At 43.2% G+C, this 21,366-nt stretch overlaps 1 protein-coding gene across 1 annotated transcript in view; it reads right to left on the reverse strand.

Annotated features, from left to right (window-relative positions):
* The window catches only part of FRMPD4 (FERM and PDZ domain containing 4), a 353,354-nt gene that overhangs the window by 80,319 nt on the left and 251,669 nt on the right, over positions 1–21,366 (reverse strand). Inside the window, exons 3-4 of the mRNA XM_070365407.1 lie at positions 19,138–19,298; positions 14,529–14,631 (exon numbers count right to left, since the gene is read on the reverse strand). Of these exons, the coding sequence (XP_070221508.1) occupies positions 14,529–14,631; positions 19,138–19,298 (264 nt within the window). The remainder of the gene's footprint in view (positions 1–14,528; positions 14,632–19,137; positions 19,299–21,366) is intronic.

Genomic DNA, 21,366 nt, shown 5'->3' on the forward strand with positions numbered 1-21,366 from the left:
CTGGGTGATAATGACTTGTTTAGGAGTGGTGTGCCAACATACCTGGCCAATGAAAGTCCTGTCTGGGAAGCGTGGGTGGATTTAGTAGGCAGTGATGGTCTTTCATCCACTTGGCTCTTTAGGATAGTAGAATGCAAGTCTAGCTGAGCTATTTAAAATTTGAAAAGATGATGCTAATTCTAAACGATGATTTAACAAGTGCTGCAATCAATATGCCAGCAAAGTTGGAAAATTCAGCAGTGGCCATACCACTGGAAAAAGTCAGTTTGCATTCTAATCCCAAAGAAGGGCAAAAGACCCTGATGCTGGGAAACATTGAAGGCAGGAGGACAAGGGGATGACAGAGGATGAGATGGTTGGATGGTATCACTGACTTGATGGACATAAGTTTGAGCAGACTCTGGGAGTTGGAGATGGACAGGGAAGCCTGGTGTGCTGCAGTCTATGGGGTCACAGAGAGTTGGAAATGACTGAGCAACTGAACTGAACTAACTGAAAGAATGTTCAAACTACTGCACAACGGCACTCATTTCACATGCTAGCAAAGTAATAGTCAAAGTCCTTCAAGCTATGCTTCAACAATACATCCACTGAGAACTTCCAGATTCACAAGCTGGATTTAGAAATGGCAGAGGAACCAGAGATCAAATTCCCAACATCTGTTGGATCATAGAAAAAGCAAGGGAATTCCTGAAAAACATCTGCTTCTGCTTCATTGACTAAGCTAAAGCCTTTGACTGTGTGGATCACAACAAACTGTGGAAAATACTTAAAGAGACAAGAATAACAGACCACTTTACCTATCTCCTGAGAAACTTGTATGCAGGTCAAGAAGCAACAGTTAGAACTGGACATGGAACAACAGACTGGTTGCAAATCAAGAAAGGAGTATGTCAAGGCTGTATATTGTCACCCTGCAGAGCACATCATGCAAAATTCTGGGCTGGATGGGTTACAAGCTAGAATCAGGATTTCCAGGAGATTGCCGGTATCATCAGATATACAGATGATACCAATCAATTGGCAGAAAGCAAAAAGGACCTAAAGAACCTCTTGATGAGGATGAAAGAGGAGAGTGAAAAAGCTGGCTTAAAAAATCAACATTAAAAAAACGGAGATCATGGCATCCAATCACATCACTTCATGGCAGATAGATGAGGAAAAAGTGGAAACAGTGACAGATTTGATTTTCTTGGGCTCCAAAATCACTGTGGACAGTGACTGCAGCCATGAAATTAAAAGACACCCTTTGGAAGAAAAGCTATGACAAACCTAGACAGTGTAAAAGGAGAGACATCATTTTGCCAACAAAGGTCCGTATAGTCAGAGCTATGGTTTTTCCAGTAGTCATGTATTCCCACGAGAGTTGGAACGTAATGAAGACTAAGTGCTGAAGAATTGATGCTTTTGAACTGTGGTGTTGGAGAAGACTCCTGAGAGTCCCTTGGACTGCAAGGAGTTCTAACCAGTCAATTATAAATGAAATCAGTCCTGAATATTCATTGGAAGAACTGATGCTGATGCTGAAACTCCAATACTTGGGCCACCTGATGTGAAGAGCTGACTCATTAGAAAAGACCCTGATGCTGGGAAAGACTGAGGGCAAGAGGAGAAGGGGGCAACAGAGGATGAGATGGATGGATGGCATCATCGAGTCTATGGACATGAGTTTGAGCAAACTCCAGGAGATAGTAAAAGACAGGGAGCCCTGGTGTGCTGCAGTTCATCAGGTGGCGTGTTGTCGGACACGACTGAGTGACTGAACAATGCAAGTCTAGAGCTGAGGTAAGTAGTCTTACTGCTACTGGGATAGAGCTCTCCTGAGAAAGAAGCCAGGACAGGAAGTGGGTGGAGCTAAGAGATGGAGGGCAAAGGATTCCCTGTGCCACATCCTTTTGAGTTCCACCAGCCAGCAGATTCCCTTTTTTGTTTAAGCCAGATTGAAATCCACTTCAGCCTGGCCTGAAAGGCTCTTATTAATCACAGCTATGCTACTTTGAAGATATATACTGTATATTTGAGAGCTCAAAGAGAGGGACTTCACAGGGAAAGAAAACAAATTACAGGGGAAGGCTACTTTTAAGGGCCTCCCACATATTTTATTACTTTGTCAAATAATGGAAACTGGTACCTCATAGTGTTTAAGAAACATAATACACACAGGAAATTAAAGGGTGAGAAATGTGTGCTGTATTTTTTTTTTAAATCTTCGCACTTTTGAAAGTGTTCTCCAAATGTGGTAATTTTTATTATAAATCTCAGAAGAGGTTTCTTTTGTTATTGTATTTAGCTATTCAGTTTTAAAATTACCAAGCTCTAAGTTACCTGAATACCCCAAAGTGCTCTATCAGAAAGAACATTCCGAATGTTATTTCCTGAATTCAGAGTGAGCTGATGCTGTTGATCAGGTTCAATGAAGAACAGCCTGTTCCACCTCTAATATCCTTGATTTAACATTAAATATAAATGAAAACACCCTAGGGTAGGGTGCTCGGAGCCTGTGATGAAAACTCATCTCTGACATGCTTCTTGTAAAAATCCAAGAATGTCAGCCCACAAAGCAATCCCATTTTATTAGACACAGAGATGTAGACTATTTTGTGCATAAAAATATAAATAGAACAGCAGCAAGAGGCTAAAAGGGAAAGAAGGATGTTTAACAATGATAAGTTCTCACATGGGGGAAAAATAACAAATCTTTTGTTTTCAAGGTCTTTTATTATTTGACCTAGAATTGGTAACAAATTTCACCTTGGTTGTCTAGGCTGGAAATTCTCAGAATACAAAAAACCACAGATGTTGAAATAAACATGAAATCCTATTTGGAATCATAACATATTACAACTGCTTCTGTCTAAATGGCAAGATCTACACTTTGGGGGTCCTTTTTTGTCTAACCGTATATATCACATGGAGATAATGTCTATGTTTTATCTTCTCAGTTGTTTTCAAATGGCTTTATTGACTGCTTTTTAATGTCTACTACATGGTGATATATAAATTTGGCACACTTAATAAAGACTGATTTAAAACATACAGAATACTAATAAGCAAAGGTGTTGAAATTAAAGCCAATTTGAGAGACATGAGCTCATATGTATGGATGTGGAATTGAAAAGTATTTCAGAGTGGACAAATGGCACTAAAGAAAGTCCCCATTTTCCTTGCTTCTGCATATCATCCAACATTTAAAAAAAGACTAGGTGTTTACACTGGTAGTAAGAACATGCCATTTCTTTGTATTACTAAATAATGCACCTTTACTCTGAACTCCTGACTAGTTGGCTGGTGGGTAACACATTCTCAGTTATGTCTTGGAAGAGTTCCCCCTTGGCTGGGTCATGCAAGGGTCCTGGGGATGATAATCAGCTCTCAACATTCAGGAAAGATGCTCTGATGGCTGAATCCACATCCACCACAGACTGGCTTGCTCAATATCTAAGGGTCCCTTGGGCACTGATTGGCAGCAAGGAGTCAGAGAACATGCACACCAAGGAAGCACTGGGCTGACTTCCTGGCTTCATCAAGTATTGCTCAACTGACCTTGACCAAATCACAGCACTTTGCAGTTGAGTTCAGAGCCTTGCATTTAGTTAGCACCAATCCTGTTTCCTGAACTGTGTGTGTGTGTGCTCCATCGTCCAGTTGTGTCTGACTCTGCGACCACATGAATTGTAGCCCGCCAGGCCCCTCTGTCCAAGGAATTGTCCAGCAAGAATGCTGGAGTGGTTGTCATTTTCTCCTCCAGGGGATCTTCCCGACCCAGGGACTGAATCCGGGTCTCCTGTGTATACTGCATTGGCAGGCTGATTCTTGACCACTGAGCCACCTGAGAAGTCCTTAACTATCAATGAGTCCAATCACAGAAATGTGCCAGAATTTGTGTATGTGGCCCAGAAAAAGGCTTAATAAATGGTGGCTGCTTTCCTTTTGCTTTTTTAAAAAGATATTTCTGAACAAGTGCCTCTTTCAACAGCTTCTGTTTCCATGAAAAAAAAAAAAGGTAGCAAAGAGTGTCAGGGGAGTACAAAATCTCTCTGTATCTTACTTGTTCAAAGAATCCTTTTCTGCCTCAGATTTATGTCAGTACATTTTTATAGATACTATTTATAACTAAAATCCACTATCTTACCATTCTGTTTATGAACTTGGGGGTCTCTGCTACCACACCAGCTGGGTTCCCAGCAGGGAGAGGGTGGATGTTGGTAATTGCTACCTCCCTGCTCCCTACTCCCTGTTCTGTTGCTTGGGAACAGGGACAGAACTTTCCTCATTACCTCCTTCCTCTCTTCTCAACCATCTCCTGGATATGGTGCCATCTTGGAAAATTCCACCCACTGGAACCAATCATCTGCAGGAATTTGAAATTTGCACCCTCTTGAGGAAAATGTATGATGCATTGTCTATTGACCACAAGAAGCTCACACTGGAAGCATTTCATAATAATCATCTTCAGTGGTCCTCAATGGGGTGGACACGTTCCCAGTGATGGGGGGAGCACCACCAGGATTTAGTGAATGAGGTCAGTTGTTAAATGTCCTTCCATTCAAAGACAGAGCTGTTCAATGAAACATGATCTCGGATGGAATACCTATGGCTCTCTATCCTCACGTTTTGATGGGTGAGGTCTCTCAAGCTTATAGGTCGGCACTCTTGTTTGTGTAAATAACATTTTATTGGAACACAGCCATGTATGTTTGTTTACATATTAATTATGGTTGTTTATATGCTAGATGGCAGAGTTGAGTTGTAGCAGAGACCATGGCCTTCAAAGCCTAAAATATCTACTGTCTAGTCCTTTGCAGAAAAAGTTTGCTGACCCCTGGTTTAGGTTATTCATAACCTACTTTCAACCTCAGGAGGGCACACGCCAAATATCCCTGCATCTTTCCACACCCCATCCCCCCATTTGACAAAACACTCTTGTTCCAGCTGGAATACACTGCATACCTCATCCCACCACTGCCCACCTGTGTGGTCCCCCAAGTCAAGTTCAACGCCAATCACTTCTGGGTTCTAGCACCTGCAGCATGAGCCTAGCTACCTTTGAAAACTCTGAGGTTTAGGGCTTTTAAATTGCTCCCCCAAGAGATGTTAAACCTGAAAGATGAGACTTCTACTCAGGGTCCTCTCTGGTTTTGGTTGACTTCTGGGTTTGTGCTCCAATCCCCAGAAGCAGCAATGACGGTATCTGACATACAGAGACGGAGAAGGCAATGGCACCCCACTCCAGTGCTACTGCCTGGAAAATCCCATGGATGGAGGAGTCTGGTGGGCTGCAGTCCATGGGGTCGCTAAGAGTCAGATACGACTGAGCGACTTCACTTTCACTTTTCACTTTCATGCATTGGAGAAGGAAATGGCAACCCACTCCAGTGTTCTTGACTGGAGGATCCCAGGGACGGGGGAGTCTGGTGGGCTGCCGTCTATGGGGTCACACAGAGTCGGACACGACTGAAGCGACTTAGCAGTAGCAGACATACAGAGAACAGCAGGTGACAAGTGACAAAGTGCTCCCCTGTACATCACCTCCTTTGACCTTGAGGCAAAGCCTTCCAAGTGAAAATTCTAAGTGATGATGCTGATGGTAACCTGAACAAATACAAAAGGAACTCAAATTTATGAGGAGTGTGGTTTCTGATCTTACCCCACTAAGAGTTTTCAGTTCAGTTCAGTCGCACTGTCGTGTCTGACTCTTTGCGACCCCATGGACTGCAGCCTGCCAGACTTCCCTGTCCTTCATCAACTCCCGGAGCTTACCAAAACTCATGTCCATTGAGTTGGAGATGCCATCCAACCATCTCATCCTCTGTCTTTCCCTTCTCTTCCTGCCTTCAATCTTGCCCAGCATCAGGGCCTTTTCTAGTCAGTCAGTTCTTCGAATCAGGTGGCCAAAGTACTGGAGTTTCAGCTTCAACATCAGTCCCTCCAATGAACACCCAGGACTGATGTCCTTTAGGATGAACTGGCTGGATCTCCTTGCAGTGCAAGGGACTCTCAAGAGTCTTCTCCAACACCACAGTTCAAAAGCATCAATTCTTCGGCACTCAGCTTTCTTTATAGTCCAACTCTCACATTCATACATGACCACTGGAAAAACCTTGACTAGACAGAGCTTTGTTTGCAAAGTAATGTCTCTGCTTTTGAATATGCTGTTTAGGTTGGTCATAACTTTCCTTCTAAGGAGCAAGCGTGTTTTAATTTCATGGCTGCTTTTAACTTCACCATTCGCAGTGATTTTGGAGCCCAAGAAAATAAAGTCTCTCAATGTTTATATTGTTTCCCCATCTATTTGCCATGAAGTGATGGGGCCAGATGCCATGATCTTAGTTTTTTGAATGGTAAGTTTTAAGCCAGCCTTTTCACTCTCTTCTCTCACTTTCATCAAGAGGCTCTTCAGTTCCTCTTCTCTTTCTGCCATAAGGGTGGTGTCATCAGCATATTGGAGGTTATTGATATTTCTCCTGGGAATTTTGATTCCAGCTTGTGCTTTATCCAGCCTAGCATTTCACATGACATATTCTGCACATGAGTTAAATAAGCAGGGTGACAATATACAGCCTTGATGTACTCCTTTCCCAATTTGCAACCAGTCTGTTTTTCCATATCCCGTTTTAACTGTTGCTTCTTGACCTGCATACAGGTTTCTCAGCAGGCAGGTAAGGTGGTGTGGTATTCCTATCTCATTAAGAATTTTCCAAAGTTTGTTGTGATCCACACAATCAAAGGCTTTAGCATAGTCAATGAAGCAGAAATAGATGTTTTTCTGGGACTCTCTTGCTTTTTCGATGATCCAACAGATGTTGGCAATTTGATCTCTGGTTCCTCTGCCTTTTCTAAATCTGGCTTTCAATGAATAGCAGGACAATATTTTGAAATATTCACTGATGTTCACCTCCAAGCCCATTTCTTTACTCTGCACGGTCTGCTGTTTTGTTTTTTCTATGGTCAGCCAGACAACATGTAATCATGACTGCAGGACAAGACAACATACCTAGATAAATACCTAAATTTCAGGAGCTAAGGGATAGGAAGGATATTCTATAAATGAGAGTGAAGCTCCTTCCTCTCCAGAATGGGGATTAGCGAGAGGCTGGGAGAGATGGGGAGTATCTTGGGGAAAGCAGAAGAGCACCAACTTGTGGGTGCCTGGGAAAGGACAGGTGTGCTTCCCCTTGTTTGAGAAGCTGATTCTCTGGGAAGAATCACTTGGGAACCACCACATAGCCTTGTGAAATTAAAGACTACAGTGACCTATGTCTTCTTTCCTAGCAAGAAGCTCGAAAGTGACACGATCACAGAAGGAATTAGCCTTGCAATTATTCAGTGTCCCATTATGGCTCAGGAGGAGCAAGTGTACCCAAGATGATAGAGACATGGCTTTGGAAGGGTTGAAGGTGGTGAACAAGGGATAACAAGTAGCTCCCTGCCTATGTGAGTGATCAAAAGTGGACCAGATGGGCACAAAGATGTCTCAGTGAATTCTAGTGAGATCGATGATGAGGCCAAAAACAGGAACACACTTCACCTTTCCAACGCCTTCTCCCATTGCACCAAGCCCTGTAAATGTAGACTCCACACCACAGCAAATGAGATGAATTGACCATGCCCTAGGATAAGGATTTGGAATAAAATTTAGATTGTGACACATAACAGATAAATAACAATGCACATCTGAGGGTATGGCCTGAGATTTCTGGCAACCACAGCCTCCACTGTGTTGCCTGTAAAAACACAATCTGGCCTTGAACACCTGAGACCCTCTATTAAAATATATAGGGAATTAGGTTTATAGCTTGATCCTGAGCATGTTCTGACCACAGGCTCACCAGGATAATTTTTTTTTTCTTTTCAGCTACTTGTACAAATGGCATGGAAGAATTTATAAATTGCTAGTTCTAAAGGATTAACAGAACATGGCATAAGGCCAATAATTATCTTTTTCCATTTTTGTTCTTAATTCAAGTAAAGTACTTGTTCTTACAAGGTAAGACATTCAGTGGTCTCAAACATAGAAGATCACTGAAAACATGCCTGACCTTACATTTTTCTCTGCTTCTTCCATCTCCAACATTGATTTTCCATACATGAGTTGCTATTATAACCTTTATAAACTATGGACTCAAATCTCCTTTTCTACTTTATCCATATTAGAATGTTTCCCCACACTTTCCATCTTCTAGAATCCCAAACTTCTTTCTCCCAAGGCACTATAATTTGTAATTGTCAGAAAATGTGTACACTGCAAGTGTGTATTAGGTGAGACCACCATCTGTAACCTCAGCATACTGAGGGGCTGTTCCTTTGTGTTTTCACTGAAAGCGCTTGCTGGTTTTACTACAGGGAGGCTTTATTATGTCATACACCATCACGCATACTTTATTTGCGAGATGCTCAGTAGATGTTCATCACTTTGTTATTTTACTACTCAGCACCAAGAGGCATTTAAGTCCAGCTGAAATTAGGAAGGTGACCTTCTGAATATATTCTTCTATAGACACAACACTCTTGGAACATGATCTGATGAGGAGGGACTGACAAAAAGACAGATATTATTGTTAGATGGGTCCCTTCTAATTGCTTCATTTCACTCTTATTAAGCTTACCAGGCTCCCACTGACCGCAGCGAGCAGGTACTCCTGAGCTCTTCCTACAAAAATCAAGACGAGCATTGGGCCAACTGGTGATAGGAGACAGGCTATTTTGTCTAACCTAAAATTGGAGTGGAGGTGTCGATGGGGTGAAGGCACTAAGATCCAGATTCTAGAGCCCCTTTCCAGCTCTGTTGTTTTCTGGGTTCACTAAGAACCTAATACACTAGATAGCTGGCTTGGTCCCTTTGAACTACCGGGCCCAGTCATTTGTACTAGCTTTCTACTACTCCCACTGCATATCCCCTTCGTGGCCCTGAGCAATTGTCCAGGTTAAGCAAGTGCTTCAACCTCTCTAAGCCTCAGTTTCCACTCCGTAATGAGGGTACAATAAACACTACGTGCCCGCACGGCTGTTGTGAAGGCTACAAAGGAGGAGTGGGTTAAGAGCATTCACTTAGGAGCCGGACTTGGTTTCCCTCCACTGCTTACTAGCTGTGGGATCTTGAGCATATTTGTTAACTTCCCTGTATCTCAATTTCCCCATCTGTGCATCCTGTGCATGCTAAGTGGCTTCAGTTGTGTCTGACTCTTTGCGACCCCATGGACTTGTAGCCCATCAGGCTCCTCTGTCTGTGGGATTCTCTAGGCAAGAATACCGGAGGGGGTTGCCATGCCCTTCTCCAGGGGATCTTTCCGACTCAGTGATTCTTTACCAGCTGAGCCACCAGGGAAGCCCAATAATACTGGAGTGGGTAGCCTATACCTTCTCCAGCAGATCTTCCCAACCCAGGAATCGAACTGGGGTCTCCTGCATTGCAGGCTGATTCTTTACCAGCTGAGATACCAGGGAAGCACTGATGAGGGAGGGCAGAAGCAAATGTTGAGATTGTGATTCAGGACATTTATCAAAGCAATGGATATTTCCATGTCTGCCAGTTGAAAAGTGAGTGTCTCTCAGGAGGGTTTGGAGTTCCCAGAGACAAATGGAACATTCCCACCCAATACCCAACACGACCCTCCCACTAAATAGAGTGCAATTACTTAGTAGTCTCCTCCGTGAGGGCAGGAATACTGTATTTATACACTACCAGCATTCTACATGACATTTGCTATCCCCTTAATGCTCAATAATTGTGAGCCCTATAAATTAATTAAAGAAATTTTAAAAATGAATCTAATTGGATTGGCTAGCCTTGGGGGAATGGAGCATGATTCCTAATGTCTATGAGCAATTATATGCCACAGTTTTTTAAAAACAAAAATTAGGAGACTGTTTTAAGTTAATTTGTCTAATTGTGAAAAGCCAAGGGAAACTACCCTTGGATACTTCTAAAGAGGAAAGATATGATAATTTGCAAAGGGCATGAATTCTTCAAAGATTTCAGTCTTCCACCACTAGAAAGTATGAGTTAGAGTTAACAATTTATAAAACTATGAAATGAACGGAATTCATCTAATTTCAGTTGCTGCAATTATAGTTCTTTTTGAGGATACATGAAAAAACCCAAATGTGGTTACTATAGCAGTAAATTGGTCTCCCAGAAACTCATTTTCTCAAGAAAAAAAATTCTACAATACAGCAGCCAAATGATAAGAAAAATAATCCACAAAGAAACACAAATATATCTAGAAACAAAAAATGATCCATGAGCAAAAGTGGCAATGGGGAAAAAAAAAAGACCAAAATAAGACCATGTAGGCAACTAAGTGGATGCCAATTTTTAAAGGGAGAATTTTACAGTGTTATTAAAAAGATGAGGATTTTCCCAGATTTCCTCAATGGGTAAGAAAATGAGATATTTTATCAAACAGAAAGGGAATTCATCTTGTATAAGATACAGACGTTAAAACATGTATCGGCTGAGAAGCCCAATAAAAAAGAGACTCTTTTACAATAGCTGAATTTTCAGTGGAATATACATATGGCAGATAGAAGACTAAACTGGTGGAAAGACACATGAAAATTTTCTAATGGATGAACTTTTTCATTAGTGAGAAATGCACTACTTGAAAATTCTGGTTTAATGAGTTTGAAGGTATCTGTTACAATAACTACACAGCCAGCTGCATCTCACCTCTGTGAATTGCACTGCCACTGTACTTAAGATTTGTTTGATTAAAATAAAGTGCCCTGTTACTTTTATAAAGGTACATTTACTGCCCTGAGATTAAAAGGGAGTAAGTTTTAGGATGATGTGCTCACCCTCTCAGTACATCCAGGCCTATGTGTGTGTTTGTTTTAATTTTTTTAATGTGTTTTATTTATTTTTGGCTGTGCTGGGTCTTTGTTGCTGTGTGGGCTTTTCTCTAGTTTCGGCGAGCCAGGGCTACCCTCTAGTTTCGGTGCTCGGGCTTCTCATTGCGGTGGCCACTCCTGTTGCAGAGCACATTCACCTACAGAGGACTTCAGTGGTTGCAGCACCTGGGCTCAGTAGCTGTGGTGCACTGGCTTAGTTGCTCTGTGGCATGTGGGATCTTTCCAGACCAGGAATGCAACCTGTGTCTCCAGCATTGGCAGGTGGATTCTTTACCACTGAGCCACCAAGAAAGCCTCAGGCCTATGTGTTTTTATCACTAACAAAACCCTTTCAAATCTGACAATCCCCCCATGTGGCTAAGGTGGGGGCTTGTCTGTCTTGAGGGGTCCCAAATGAATAGACGTGATGTAAGCTCCCTGAAGGCTTGGCTTTGGCTCACCTGTCCCTGTAGATCGGGTGCCTAGCTCAGTGGCCTGCATCTAGAGTAGGTGCTGTAAAAACGTAAGATAAATTGGTGAAAGAAATGTATGTTTTCGTGAGGCATGGATTCATTTATCTCACATTGAAACTCACAGAATAGCTGTAGGAGGGCTTGAAGAAAACCATCTAAATTGTCATTTTTTGCAAAGAGTGCTGTTCAGAGCCCACTCCCTTTCAACACATCGTTAGTGGGCACCTCCTGCGGGCCTGGCACTGGACCTCGCTGTGGGGACATGGCAGAGGACAACACAGACAAGGGTGCTTTTCTCACGGAACTCGGGATCCAGGTCACCTGATTTGACAACATCAAGCATCACTGCTGAATCAAACTGTGTCCCTGTCATCCATCACTGAGACAGCAGCCAAAGGATGCTCAGACTGCATTCTAAAGTCAACTGCAAACAAACGGGATTCGCCAGAACTTTCTAAAAGGAGGCAATTGACTTTAGAATGTAGTCTGAGGCGATGCCGCTTCTGTCCTTCTCCTTCTAGAAAGAGTGGGGGAGAACCAAGGAGCTGTGAGAAGGGCCATGAGGCTGTGAGAGGTCACGTCCCTCTGTCAGGGATGAAGTCAAGTGGACGTCTTGAAATATAGCCAGTCTGCCTGGTGCCGTACCCAAGAGGTCTTGCAGGAAAGCTGGTGCCAAGACGCTGCCCTCCTCTTCCACCACCAAAGAACCCACAGGTGAGTCTCATGGAAGAGCCAGTATGGGCACTTCAGGAACACAATGGGGGTGACAGCCAACGCTAATCAGAGGAGAAGCCACAGTTCACCCTGAAAGGGCTCAAACTGTGACCTCAGTTCACCCTCGGCCACCTTAGGGATGTGGAAGGGGGCCGGGCTGAGATAATGGCAAGAGAGTTTTATCTACCTGCTTAAAAAGCATGAGTGCTTTCCACGTCAACCCATTTCAAACACCACACCCCATCATCAAGAATGTGGGAATCCTGTGGTAATCATAACCCCATCCTGAGTAAAATCCAATACATATATCATTTGGATTTTAATCTAAATTTGGCTTAACCAAAGAAAAGGTGATTGGTTACCTTAAAGTTTCCTAAAGCAGGGGTCAAACCTTTTCTGACAAGATCAGATAGTCAATATCTCCTTCCCTATGGGCCCCAGGTTGCTCTGCAGGTACAGGGAGCAGACCTTCTTAGATCCTGATCTATCTAAATGAATGGGTGTGGCTGGTTTCCAAGAAAACGTTATTTATGGGCTCAGAAATTTGAATTTCAAATTATTTTTCTGTGGCACAAAATATTCTTTTATTTTTTGCCCAACTCTTTTAAAATGGTGAAAACCATTCTTAGCTCCTGGGCTGTCCAAAACAGGTGGCGGTTGGATTTGGATTGCAAGCTGTCGTCTGCTCTCCGCTCTTTTAATTGGTTCATCTATTCAATAACTCTTCACTGAGCTCCATTATATAAAAAGTGCGATACAGATTTTTGTTTACAGAGATGCCATTTTCTTTCACCATGCTTTAAACCAGAAGGGAAAAATCTTTTTCTGAAAAAAAGAAAAAATCTTTCTAAATGCCCTGAAAGGATGGCTAGAACATGATCACACGCTTAGATGACTTTTTCTCCATCTCTGTCTTGCAGCAGGCGATTTAGTCACAGCAAACACAAACAGAGATATTTTATTTCTTCTGTCATCCTCTGAGCACAGAAATCAATAGGACTGATCACAGGAGCATGTGTTTAGGGGATAACATGAAGACCGTGCAACCTGTCATCAGCCCCACCACTCCAGGACGTGAGCCCACAGAGGGCTCAGAGCCTGCTGGCCCAAGGTGTGTCCCCCCTGACACCTACACACATCTCAAGAGAGACTGGTTTCTAAACGGTCACATTCCAGCTCCCCACAAGGGCTCTACATGGTGGCAGCACTCCTGACCCCTACGTTCCTGGTCCCCAGGAAGAATGGCTCCTGCCCTAGGGTGACCGACATGCACCTCAGTGCTTGCTCCCCGGGAGGAACTCAAGGGGATTTGGATACCCCACGAGCACAGGCACTTTGCCATCCAGTTGGGAAGGCTCCACTCTGAGGCCGGCACTAAAGTGGGGTGACCAGACCAACCACCTCAGAAGAAGGACCATCTCAGGATGTGGGCCCTTTGCTGCTAAAACTGGGAGGGTTGGTTACCCTAAAAATAAGTGTCTATTTCTGTTTCTCTGTCTTCTCACCACTGTCCCAGTTCCTCCCAGGAGGTGTGACCAGACAGTACTTCGGGGTAAAGCAGAAGCTGAACTAAGCTTGGGAAAGAAAGTTTCTCCAGAAAACCCTAGAAATACATTTTTGCCTTTCTCAGGGTACAGATGTACCTTTCTGTTATGAGAGAGCGTTAAGTGTTAGAAGATTCCTATCTCAGTTTATTTAAAGTGTCCTGAGAGCCTTCCACTTCCATCTCGCCTCAGAAGATCGGTTTATAAAAAATGTCACACAATCTCGTCAGTATCCCTCGATGCTGGGCAGTATGAGGGGGTCCATTCATCTAACAGATACAGCTTCATTTGGAAAACTTCACAAGACCCCTTTGCCCTAGATTCACCATGGAAGTAGAACTCTTGTGGGCTTCGAAGAAGACTGTTCACCCTATTTTAACATCACATAAAATACATTTTCTGACACCCCTTTACGAATATGACATAACATTATTTACATCTATGCTGAAACTAAACCAATAAACCAAGCACATTTTAAAAACTGTTCTACTTTTGACCTAATGATCCTGTTACCTTGGTTGATGATTTGAAAATTCAGTAATGAATCACTCAGTCAGGTATGAAAAATTAGTGAACTGCATGTTTCTGTATCCATGCGATTACGTTTAGAAAAGTATTCACCACTTAAAATGAACTCAGCAACAGCATGTTGATCTCCTTGATTATGGAATATCAATGTGTTAGTTATTTTGAAAGGAAACAAAAATGCAACACTTGGTTAGAGCAGTGGTAATAGGACTGTTTCATTCAGCGTCTGCATTCTGAACGTTAGCAGAACAGACAAGTAGGTGTCTGTTTACAGAGCCTGGTGATTTACATTAGAGGTCAGTGTCAACAGCACTTTCAAGGTGATTGGGTCAGCTTGTGTTTCTGCTCTGAAATGGCCCATGGGAAGCCCTTCCTCTGCAGAGTGAGGTCTCAGAATTGCGCAGCCTCCTGACGGAGCCCGGGTGAGCAAGTCACTTACCTGACTAAGTCAATGACTCGCTCCCTTGGTGCGGCACTGACTGCCTCATCGTTGATCATTACAATCTGATCTCCCGGGATCAGCTTGCCTTCAGACGGGCCACCTGGCGACAAAGGAGAGTAAAGAGCAGGTGAGAAGCCCAGTGGTCATCCGTCCATGTGTAGCCTCGGCTCCTAGTCATGACTTCTTGTGAGCAATGGATGTTATCAGCAAAAACAAACCCGACCCACACATGGGTGTTCACTTCAATATCCTTGCCAACATTAGACAGAACTGGGGAGGTGGGTGGGAGCTTTGGGGAAGCACCCAAGGCCCAGGGTGCACCCAGGCTGATGAAATCAGAAGCTCTGGAGGTGGGATTCAGGAATCAACATGGCTCTTAAACTTTCCAGGCAAGGTGGAGACTGGTAATGCTTCCCATACTTTAAAAGGCATATGAATCACGTGGGAATGTGTTGCCCTGCAGACTGACTCTGTAGGTGAGGAAGACAGCAGGGGGACAGATGGCCTGTCCTAAAAGGTCCTGGTGGCTGCTAAGGCTGCCGGCCAGCTGCCCACACTCCGAGTGTCAGGGCCCTTAGAAGAAGGTATTTCCCCAACAGGTAGCTGGTCAGCAGGGCTGATGCCTGGCAGCCGAAGTTTCGACCACCTGAGCACACCTGGATTTGAACACAGCTACATTTGCTTCCTCTGTACAACAGGGAGACGGCACACTGTGGGGGCCTGGAAGACAGCTGAACACGAGGGTGCCAGGAAGGACCTGCGGGATTCGACTTTGTGTTATGGGTTTTGGGGAAGAGGGTTCAAGGAAGCAGGGCTTTGCTCTCAGCAACTGGGGGGAATTCTATTATGAGCATTTAATACGTATTGCCTGACTGGTGGGAGGAAGGAAGCTGGCTTTGGTAAGAAGCCGTGGTCCACCATGACTGCTGGGAGATGAGGGCGTTGGGTTGTTTCTATGGTTTGGACTGTGTCGGGATGTTTGTGGTGGGGCTCACATGTGATTGCAGAGGATTTGTCATCCATCACAGCCTCTTTCAATTGTTTTTCCAAGGAGCAAATAGAGAACAAATATTTGTTGAGCATTTATTGTGTACCAGGCAACAGGCTAAGTGCTTTAACTAGTAACCTCACTGAATGCTATAATCCCTTCCATATAATGACATGACTGAGGTTTACACAAGGGAAAGAATTGCCTGGAAGGGTTGGACTGGGTCTCAGCTTAGGTCTGTGAATGCTTCCATGTTCAAGGTGGCCAGCATCTCTTTTGAACTTCCTCCTCTAACTCAAAAACTGGTCACTGACAGGTCTCTTGACACATAAACTTAAGGACATAGCTGCATGAAGCACACATTTGTACTAAATAAAACTTGAAAGCAAATACTTTGATAATATGAATTGCCTTCACATGTCTAATGGAATTATCCCCTAAATACTGATCTGGTGCTATATGGTACTGGAATTTTAATTTTTTTTCCAGAGGTCTATCTGGGTAATAGGTACAACTGAAAGATTATTTTACAAACGTTGTCAATTCATGTAGTGATTGAAATGGACACAACACTCAGAACATGGAACTCAAAGTAATTCAGCTGTTGTCTACCCACCAGACATTTGGCATACGTCTCTCAATCTGGAAGAGACATTTGTCTCCTTTCTGTGGAGTGAGATAGAAGGGAGAACCTTTATGTGGCCCTGTATTAGTGATAGAAAATACTCATTTCCAGATGTGGGAACTGAGATTCAGTGTTCGCACACAAAAGGAATTCTGAAAGTCACTTGAGGGACTTTTAATGATGACTGGATTACATAAGAGCAAGTCACTCAAATTCAAAGAAATGGTTAGAAGTCAAATGCTGTTCAAACACAGAAAAATCTCCAAAGTAACTGTTTGCAGAATGGATGTTAACTAATGTGATGAGAAAACCATATGCAGATGAACAAGACTTAGCCTTACATTTGACCTATGTTTTTTGATCACATGGAAATACTCTTTCTTAAGCAAGAATTATAGGAGGAAGCAATATACAGTGCCTTCCGGAACATGAAGTGGGGGAATACTTCAGAGGGCTCTCATGCCCTTTACTCTGAAGGCTGGCTGGTCTACTATAGAATAATCTGATCTTACCATTGGAATCACTTGACTTCAATAGAGTTATTTTATGAGAGATACAATTTGTATGACTGCATTTTAATTCTTAAAAATGACTGGAAACAGTGCTCTTTGACTTTAGTTTTCGCTTTTTCTACTCTTCTCAAAATTGTCTTAAAGTAGGTAAGAGTGTAGGAAAGTTGAGGGCAAGGAAGGGAAGAGGCTAAAGGAACAGTAAGTCAGTAAAAGAAAATGAAAAACCAAACCCGAATCTCCAGTTAGCACTGAGGAGGACATATACATTGGAGAATTCTACAGAGATGTTTAGTGTCCTGCTATTACAAAACTGCATATCCAATGGGACCCCGTTGAGGAAAAAATGTGTGTGCACACACACATACATACATATAGTACTATGTATATGTTTATATATGAATGATACATAATACATGCAAATGTATAAACAGAATGGTCTTACTATATGTATGCTCCCCATGTATATCTTAATAATGGTTAACAGTAGTTGGAACTCAGGTGATTTTTTAAAAACCTTTATCCTCTTACTACCTACATTTTCTTTTAAGAAGAGTATATGGATTATTTCATTATTATAAAATACAAAAAATCTCTTTTATTTTGAGAATAAAGTTCTCAAGTGCATCGAGTTCAACAACTATAATCTATAGCTAATAAAATAAAAAGCTCAGCAGACAAAGTATGAAGCTGTGTGATGAAGCAGTGGTAGGAGTGAACAGGAAACTTACTCTTCTCTGCACAAGTCTAAAGAGGTTGACTGTATCTGCAGTCCTTGCCCTGGGCCATATTGTGTCAAAATGAGGAAAAATGAAATCCACTTTAATGATCTATACTAGCCCACTAGTTGGCTTTCATTCCCCCTAACTGACAGACTCAACTGGCCGAATATTTTAGAGTTTAACATTAACAGATATTAATCTGGCATCCTTCCAATGCATTTTGTTCCCTCCCTATGGTCCTCCTTATCCAAAGGACGTAGAGAAGTTACATCACCCTGAAATGGAGGGGAGTTAACACGGAAGCTAAAAACAACCTAATAAGAGCAGAGGCAGGATTCAAGTCCATCAAACCCAGGCAGTCTGATGCCAGAGTCTGCACTCTTGACTACAGCATTTTCCTTTTGAACTCTGTTACTGATTTGAAAAATACTGGAGAATAACAGCATAGAAGATACTTTCCTTTTATCTGAAAATAAATCCAGTACAAGTTCATTAAAATAAGTATATAAATACACATAATTAATAAATAATAGAAAGAGCATGGTTTCTGGCAAAGGCAGCCCACATCAGGCAATGATACTACAGTCCATTATATTCAACTGTGTTGACAGTGGGACATCTCTACACTGAGAATGACTGAGACCAAGTACATTCATTATCTGATCCTATGAGAGAATTTAAGAGATTTGCTACACACTGTATCAGTTAGAGTTGACTCATTGGAAAAGACTCTGATGCTGGGAGGGATTGGGGGCAAGAGGAGAAGGGGACGACAGAGGATGAGATGGCTGGATGGCATCACTGACTCGATGGACGTGAGTCTGAGTGAACTCTGGGAGTTGGTGATGGACAGGGAGGCCTGGCGTGCTGTGATTCATGGGGTCACGAAGAGTTGGACACGACTGAGTGACTGATCTGATCTGATCTGATCTGATCTGTATCAGTTAGCATTTACAGTATAACAAGACATCCCCAAACTCAGTAGGGTTTCCTTTCATGCATATGGGTCTTTAGAATGACTGTGAATTGGCTGATCAAGGGCAAAGTTAGCTGGGCAGTTGTGCTGTACACTGAAGGTAGTTTGTAACTTAGCTCTCAGCTGCAGGCTGGTTGCCTTACAGGTTCATTTAGGAGCTCAGGATGAAGGGGCAGCAGCCACTTCAGGGAAACTCTTCTTACGTCTATGGCAGAAACCCAAGAAACAAGCTCAACTAGGCAAGCGCATTTCAAGCCTTTGCTTATGTCATCTTTATGTCATCATCTAATATGACACTGGCCAAAGTCAATCATCTGGTTCAACCCAATAGCTATGGGGTAGCGAAATATCTTCTGCCTCTAGTGGAAAGAGAGGGGAGTACATTTTTGCAAAAGAATGCAACCACGCCCAAAGACCTAAATCCTAGAGAAACTTACCGACAATTTTGTGGTAAGGAGTTTGTCCGGAGCTGACTGAAAACAGCACAATGCCTGCCTCTTAATACATGCATTCATACATTAAGAAGTGGGTCATCTCCATGGTAACAAATGATGGATGGGTGTTTTGCTAAGTCTGGCAATATGATGGATTTGGAAGTTTAAAAGCTCGTTTGCAGAGCCATTTTTGTACCTCTGCTGGTCTGGCTTTATCCAGGTGCTGGGAAAACTTAACTAGACTTCACAGACTGAGACGGAACAGTATGAAACTTATGAAATGGAACAGTGGTCGTGCTGGCATGGGGTGGCAAAAGGTCCTGGAGACCAAGCAGTGGGGTTGGGTGCTTACCTGGTGTTACTGAGCGGACGACCACGGGCTTCTCACTCCCTGCCACGAAACCAAACCCCAGCACAGGGTCCCGCCTCATCTCCACCCTCCGTGGGGCTGGAGGGATGACTGGGCAGCTCTCCAGCCGAGGGTCATCAAATGGGATTGCTTGCGTCATGTGACTGTGGGCAAAGCACACACAAGAGAGAAGAGGCATCAGTGTATGAGTTTCAGGTCACAGCACCTTCTCTAGCTGCAAAACCGTCTATTCTCTGTTGGGGAGAGAGCAGGGAAGACGTGGGGAGATGCACTGCCATGCTTCTTCCTTGAGCGCCCCGGGCCCACATCTGCTTCAGGCCTTTGTATTGGCTATTCCTCACCCTGAAATCCTTGTCCTGCAGATATGTGTGTGGCCCAGCCTCATCTCTCTCAAGTCTGTGCTTAAATGTGGAGCTTAAAGAGGACTATCCTGGTTACACACGCACACTTAAAATCGCAGCCCTGTCTCCCCCTTTTCCCTCTTCTATTTTTTTTTTTTCTGTTGTTGTTCCACAGCACTAATCACTTGTTAACATGTTATGGAACCTACTTAATCATTCTGTTCTCCACACCAGAATGTAAGCCTCATGAAGCCAAGGGATTTTGTTTCATTCTCTGATTTATCCCAGATGCCTAGAATAATGCCTGACACATAGCGGACTCTCAATAAATAACTGAATTACCGAGTAGAGAAAAAGACAACTGTTTATCAAATTATAGCTGATCTGCTGAGAAAGAATCTCAGAATATTCTGGACCTTTAGTGGGTAACACGTATGGCTTCTGACTCCAGTGAAATTGAAGTGATGGGGATCATTTAGGTGGCAATGGGTTATCCTGGTATCAAATACAGTCCCCCTTTTCAAAGCTGAGGAATTAACTCTTGGTGTTTCTATTCCAGAAAAACATTCAAATGATTTAAATGCTTTTGTTAACACCTAAACTTTGGAAGGCTTATCGATAATCTAAACTTGAAATCTGTACAGCTTTCAAAAATTTTCAAAATGCTTCCATAAACAGCTCATTTGATCCACAAAACAACCTTAAGCATGAAAGAGTAGAACAGGTATTATTATCTGCATTGTGCAGGGAGGAAACTGAGAATGGTGGCTTATTGTCACTCAGGGCCCATGTGCCAGAGAGTCAGGTCAAAAATCAGCTCCTGTAAGTCTTCACTCATGCACATCATCCAAGGCAGACTTCAACGCAGAAGAGTTATTAGTGTGAACACTAGAAATCTCCTTAAATATGTAAGCCAAGATTATTTCAGTGACACAGACTTAATTCAATTTTTCTCTCTCTAATCTTCTTCAATAAGGAAAAGAAGATCATTTTAAAATACCTTGAAAAGATGCTACTCTACACACCATCTGGACAATGTATTGTTTAAATGTAATCAAGAAGGAAAGAGAAGGAGGAACCCTGTGGTCCTTCAGTGTAATTCATAAGAGTTGAGAAAAATCAATGAAAACCCTCTTTTTGGCATATATCACTGGCTAGGAAAATAGAAGTTTAAAATCCCTTTGAAACAGAAAGGAAGGAAATGTCTTTTCGATCCAGCAGTTGGTGATCTGGAACACCAGCAAAAAGAGAAGTGTTAGTCACAAACTAACCCGTTGCGGGTCATGTGCTGACACTCATCTGTTACCTCCTTTCATCTTCACAAAGCCCACTGATAGAAGGAGTTGGACCCCACCACCTCCTCTTTGTAAATGCCCAAAGAGGAAGAAGAACTGGGCCAGGATCACACTCTTCTCAGGTGTAAAGCCAGGTGCTATTCACATCAGGTCTTCTGATTCTAAGCGTCATGTGCTTGACCAGTTACATCATTGGCAAGGACAGTGCAGAAGGAGAACGCGGGGCCCTCCTTCCACCAGGACTGAGAACTTCAGGACAGCAGAAGGTGAAACCCAGTCCAGGGTCCAGTGTGACTGCAGCTGTATCACATGCCCATGAGTTTGGCCTTGGTAGGGTGCTATCTCCAATGTCTCACTGGAGTGGTGGCCTCCACAGCAGTACCTGAGGCAGATGGTCCCTTGCCTTCCTGGTGCTGGCCCCGCACTCCACTGAGGCAGGGGCTGCTTCCCTGCACCCCCTGGCTCACAGCCATGCCTAGCCACCAGGCTGGCTCGCTCTGGGGGCACCCGCTGACAGTAATCCTGGTTGATGGGCTCATATACCGCCCTCTATCTGGTTACCCTGGTCTCCGCTG

This window comes from Bos mutus, chromosome X (assembly GCF_027580195.1).
Source record: "Bos mutus isolate GX-2022 chromosome X, NWIPB_WYAK_1.1, whole genome shotgun sequence".
In the NCBI taxonomy this organism is placed as follows: Eukaryota; Metazoa; Chordata; class Mammalia; order Artiodactyla; family Bovidae; genus Bos; species Bos mutus.